General features: G+C 34.4%; 1 protein-coding gene across 3 annotated transcripts in view; it reads left to right on the top strand.

Annotated features, from left to right (window-relative positions):
* LOC106868036 ((E3-independent) E2 ubiquitin-conjugating enzyme UBE2O) overlaps positions 1-6,264 on the top strand; it is a 109,269-nt gene that overhangs the window by 67,826 nt on the left and 35,179 nt on the right. For all 3 annotated transcript variants that reach the window (XM_014913136.2, XM_014913135.2, XM_014913137.2), the window contains 2 exons: positions 3,479-3,579; positions 5,745-5,805. In XM_014913136.2, coding sequence (XP_014768622.1) covers positions 3,479-3,579; positions 5,745-5,805 — 162 coding nt within the window. The remainder of the gene's footprint in view (positions 1-3,478; positions 3,580-5,744; positions 5,806-6,264) is intronic.

Here is a 6,264-nt window from a genome sequence, read left to right as displayed (position 1 = left end):
CACGGGTTCCCTCAACTGTTAGGGTGTGGCACTTTTTCACGCAGCTATCCTCCTCCATTCTCACCACATGTCCATACCAGCGCAATCGTCTCTCTTGCACGCCACAACGATTAGGGAAAAAAAAAAAGCAGTCTCGGAAATATCTGATATATCCAATGCATATTTAGATCTGTACTTTATCAATTACATGCAGCATCCTATTCTATCCTGCTTATTATTTCATTCTCAACATGAATTTATTTCTTGGTTTAAGCAAACAAGAATCTTATCTTATAAGACAAGGTAAACACAGCTTGTCTTGCCAACTGAATGAAGAGTTGTCTGTCTAAGCTTTCTTTAGTTGTGGAATTATCCATCTATACTGGAACTGGTCCTTTTTGCTGTTCTGGGTCGAGGATAAATGGCTTCCCTGGCTGCTCTTTGGGTGCTGACTGAGAATAAAAGGGAAGGTTTGCTTTCTTATTCATTATTGGGTATACATGCAATATCATTACATCTGTATTTAGTTTTCTCTTAATTACAATTACTAACTGCTAATTGCCAGAATATTTATACATATTTAATGGTTTATAAATTGGAAAGCAAAAACAATTCATCAACTGCTATGGCATTTCCTCCTTCGAATATTATTTTTTTTATCTTGTTGTTTTCCTTTTTTCTTTATATTTTCTCTTTCATTCTAATATTGTTATTGTTGTTTGTACTATTGTTCTCATTCTTCTGTTTGAATATCAAAAGGTAAAGCTTGTATTTCTAGTATGTAGTATAATGGAGTTCAGTGACATACATAGAATGTACTTGTTCTATCAGAAAAATTGAATAATGTTTTCTCTTCTGTTTCCCAAACAACAATTGAAATGAAATCTCTATAAGATTGCATTCCTATCCCTGTAATTGTACAAGAAACTTCTAATTCTTAATGATAATTACATTGCATTATTCGTTTCTATGTATTAATCAACAGTCACTTAACTGTCCTTGAGATATTTTTCAATGCTTATTTCAAACCTTTTTTGTTATTGATACTTAGTTTTCATACATAAATTATTGATATATAGTCACTACTTGTCTGTAGGAAAAACCTATCTATCTAACTGATTAATAAACTGTTCTTCACTCTTACTCTTGCTCTTCACTCCTTCTTAAACGTTTCAAATACTACACACTTTTGTGCTTTTATTCTACAATTATTGTGTTTCCTGTTTTGTCCCTTAATATTTGCTGGCTTCATTCCAATCTCATTTAGAACTTCTTGTAAAAACCTTCCTTTCTGTTTCTCACTCGCTGCTAATTCTTGGTTAAACATTTTACCAAAAATTTACCAGCTTTCTTCAAAATTTCCTGATCCTCTTTCAATTATTAACTTAAAAAACAATTCAAGTAAAATATTTAAGCCTTTAATATTTAAAACATGGAAAGTTCTTTGAATAATTAATTAAAACACTGACTATTAATTACCAATATACAAAACCAGCTGAGTATGAATATTAAGATTCAGTATGCAGTATATTTGTGTTAAAAACATTATTGCTGGGAAATGAAACTTTAGGGATACACTCCAAGTTGTTGCTAGTATGGCTAATAGATATTGAACCTCCTGTGGCAGTAAGGAACATTTTAAAACCCTCATTAATATTCCTGGTTTCTATGATACTAAGAAGAAACTCGTTTTTTTTTTTTTTTTGTATTTTATTAATTTCTTAATGATTGTCAAACTAACACCATATTACAAATGAGTTCACCCTGGCAAGAGCTAGGAAGCATTTCTATCTAGATTTAAGCTATTTATTTTTGGTTTGATGGCAGCTGAAGTGAAGCAAATTCCAAGGGCCAACATTTGATAGTAATAAGTTTGATACCTGTACAGTGCTGCTAGGAATGTCTCAGATTTTATTTTAAATCTGACTATGCTTTGCTATGTCTTTAAGCCTTTTACTTGTTTTAATCAAATGAATTGACCCCAATACTTTTATTTTTAAAGCCTGGTACTTATTCTATTGGTCTCTTTTGCTGAACTACTAAGTTATAGGGACATACACAAACTTACACTGATTGTCAAGTGGTGGGACACACACACACATACACACATGACAGGCTTCTTTCAGTTTCCATTTACTAAATCCACTCACAAGCTTTTGTTGGCAAGTAGAAGGCACTTACCCAAGGTGCCATTCAATGGGATTGAACCTAGAACCATGTGGCTGGGAAGCAAGCTCCTTGCCACACAGCCATGCCTGCACCTGAATACTTAACTAATTTCCATGGATTCAGAAACAAGTGAAAATTGACTACTTTACTAAAGTTAGACTGTAATGTTTATTATGAGTAAAATTATTGTCTTGAATAAGGATGAATAAGGACTACAACAGTGGAATTATTTAAGTTTTGGTAACTAGGCAAGTCTGAATAAGAAATAAGCATTAACTAATTTGAGCTGGAACAGGCTAAGTTTGGATGAACTATAAGATAGTGATAGGTTAGTGAAGTGTAGATTATAACAATGGGACATGATAAAGATGACCCCAAAAAAAACAAACAAAAAAACTTTTGATTGCACAGAGAAAGTGAGGGTTTTTTTTGCTACTTTTGGTCTGTACACCAGCCTGCAGAAGCTTTGAAGCTAGGTTGCAGGATTAATTCCTCACCTTTCAGATGAATGGCACCGACTGTTACAATGTAACTATTCTGTTTGTCTCAGATCAAGAATCCAGTTTTTTTTAGCTGCTGTTTCTCTGCCAGACAGGTGGATACGTCACCCTACCATCCCTTCTTAGTTCAGAGTATTTCAAATTCTTTAAAAAATTTTAGCCAGTCTCCAACTTGTTTCTCTGAAGAGCCAAATTCAGCTGCAGTTTTGTGGTTATTACTGCAGTTTTACTGTTAATGATGTAGTTTTGTGTAAATCGTATAGCTTTTAATTTAAATGTAACATCACATAAGCAATGTTTTTTGTTTTCAAGTAATTTTACTTACATGTCACAAACATTCATGTTTAAAATGTGCCCACTATAACAATTATATCTCCTGACTGCCAGCTGTGAAATAACTCAGCAGTCAGAAGTTTAAAGAAGCATTTATTGATATTAGCCAGGAGTTTAAAGAAAGCATTGATCGATTTGGTTAAGCACTGACAGGATATGATTAGTGGTTGCATAACAAATGAGATATTTTGTCTGCTGGTACAGTTAGGATAAAAAGAGTTGAACATCACTTCTATCTTACTGTTACTGAATAATGGTATGCATCTTTCATGATTTATGGAAAACAGCATGGATACTCTAAGTCTCATGCATCAATTGGAAAGTAAGTAAATAATATTAAAAAAGAAAAGAAAAGGTGCATCCCATATGCAATATACAGTAACTGAAAAAACTGTCATCCTTTGCTGTCGTTTATATTTGTCAGGTTCTCCCTCCCCTTTTATGCTTTTAAACCAAATTTACAATGTTTTTGACATGGATATATTTTGTGTTTTCAGGAGTGGAGCCCAGAACCAGGTGATGTTGTACTTGATTCTTGGGTTGGCCGAATTGATGTCGTAAATGTGATTGTAACATTACGTTTTCCAGATGGTGCTAAGTAAGCATTTCTTTGTTTAAATATGTAATTCTTCGATATTTTTTTAAAAATCTTCATTTGCTCTCATGTATATAAAACATAAGTAAAAAAAATGGTCATGTTTGATGATGAACTTCAGATAAAGTATTTGGGATTGATAAAAGTGGTGCTATGTTGTGGATAGCAGACCCATCAAACCCACTTCTGATATGGGAGACCTTATCAGAACAATCGGTCAACTAATATATTTTTATACAACATTCACAAAGTGGAGTCAGATCAAATAGTTTTGCTATGATGAAGAGAAGTCTGTTTTGGGCTGGACCATTTTTGTTTGAGAAAGATGAAATTTACTATTTGTAAATAACTAATTATAAAAGTAACTAATGATAGCAGGTCATCATTTGTTACTGTGGATTCTAGTGGTTCACTTTTATGTTCGAGTTTATATCTTTTATGAATACCAACCACTCAACTTTGAGTAATGGTCAATGTTTGAGTAGATTAGGGACTGTTCTGAGATTAAATTTTATTGATATTGACTTAACCTCTTTTTTTTCTTTTTTGTCTTGGAAAGATGAAAATAATTTAGATTTTGTAGTATACCTAGAGTCAAATCACCACCATTGTTATTTTTATGCTCACTTAGGTGGTGGTGGGGGCTCTGAAAGGGGTCTCAGGGAGTAGCATCCCTGTCTTCCTGAGCTAGTTTACAACCACATTTCTTAAAAATTGTGGTAGAGGCCTTGGTCTCGGGACCACTCATGTCTAGAAACTGAGGTTGGAGGTAAGCAAGGGCATGCTCCCTGTAGAAAATCCAGCTCCAAAAAAGCCTCATGACAGCAAGGGAGAATGGGCACCAGCCAACCCAAAGGTTGGGGTGGGCTGCACTTACCTGTCTCAGTTACTAAGGCATTGAGGTAGATCTGGCCACCCCCGTTAACGGGGACAAAACCTGGATTTAAAACACTGGATGATGATGATTTTCCATGTTTGCATAGGTTAGACAAAGTTTTATTGCAACAGATCTTATATGGCTAGATGTCCTTCATGTTGCCATCTCTCAACTGTTTCCAAGCAACATAGTATTTCCTCATAGCTAGACCTGTATACATGGAGATTGGAAGTGAATGATCTTGCTTGTATGACAGTGACACTCATTTACAAGTATTACATGATATCATGACAAGGGATCACAAACATACACATACATACAAACATACATGACAGGCTTCTTTCAGTTTCCATGGACCAAATTAACTCTTAAGGCTTTGGTTGGCCTGGGTCTATAGTAGAAGAGACTTGCCCAAAGTGATATGCAATGAGACTGAACCTGAAACTATATGGTTGGGAAGTAAACTTCTTAACCACACAGCCACACTTGCATCTAAACACAAAAGCAGATGGCTACCTTCTTCAGAGATTCCACCTACCAAATCTTCTCACAATGTATTAGCTGGCCCAGGTCTTTGGTAGAAGAGACTTGCTGTCCAATAGAACTGAACTTAAAACCATATGGTTGTGAAACAAACTTTTGAACCACACAGCCATGCCTGCACTAATAGAGGAGAATAATGCTCTGTTGTACTGCAATTGTCAGTCGTTACCAAGCATCTGTTTACCTACATCTAAGCTACTGTTTGTGTGTTTAATTGGGTTTGTCCAATAAATGTGGCAACTGTCATGCACAGTACTAGCATGGTAAATGTTAGTCCTGTTAGCACAGTATGCTGGGGATACCTGAATATTTAATTTCAATTACTTTTAATTTTTAAATTGCACAATTTTTTTTTTTTTTTGCTTCAAGAAACCAGTTACTTTGATCCTGTCAATTGTAGTTTCCTTGTCATTAATATTAACTGCCTGTTTTTCTCCACTTGGTGAAGTAATAAAGGTCATAAAGTTGAATTATTCCGAACAGCTGTAAAATTGACATTTGGCATGATTCCATTTTCCAAGGTTACTGCCAGCATCTTTGTTTTTTCTGGCTCCACATTTCCCATGGTTACTGATCATAATGTTAGTATCAATAGATAGTTATATATGTTGTTAATTTTGCTAAGCTCTTGAGTTATTATTTCTAATCTAATCTTATATAATTGTAACCTCTTTCAATGTATGTTCCACTTTAATATTATTTCATCTGCTTGTAATTGTTTTAAAAAAAAATATGTGTTGTCTTTTAGATGTGAGATTCAAGATGTTGACATCTTTAGCTTTGAAGACCTCAATGAAAAGAGAGGAAAGGTTGGTCTTTGTCTTTAAACAATGTGCGATTGAAATAATCCTCCATAAATGTTGCATATAAGGCTTGGCGTTTATTTTATCACAAGTTGGCTTCAACTTTTGCTTGTATTAAAATAGCATTCAATTAGTTGAAGATTAATCAAAATAATCAACTAATTAATTACCAGTAAGAGAAGAGCAGTCGAGATAAATCATTACTATAGTTTCTAGGTAGCAGTTATTGTAATTAACCATGGGGCTTCATTAAGGTGCTGGGCACATTGTCACATGCTTAGATTTGATTACTTTCATTGGGTTGTGCTCTGAATTTACTTAGCTCCAATTTACTTGACTTAGAGGAAAAATAGGTTCCACTTCTTCTTCATGATTGACTGCCTAGCAGTAGGAAAATTATTAAGTTGTAAAGTGAGCTAATCACCCCCAACAAATGTATCTTCCCACCCGTATAGTTAGGGGTAG

Source organism: Octopus bimaculoides, chromosome 9 (genome assembly GCF_001194135.2).
Source record: "Octopus bimaculoides isolate UCB-OBI-ISO-001 chromosome 9, ASM119413v2, whole genome shotgun sequence".
NCBI lineage: Eukaryota > Metazoa > Mollusca > Cephalopoda > Octopoda > Octopodidae > Octopus > Octopus bimaculoides.
Note: the sequence above shows the minus strand (reverse complement) of the source record. Positions and strands in the feature narration are given on the sequence as shown.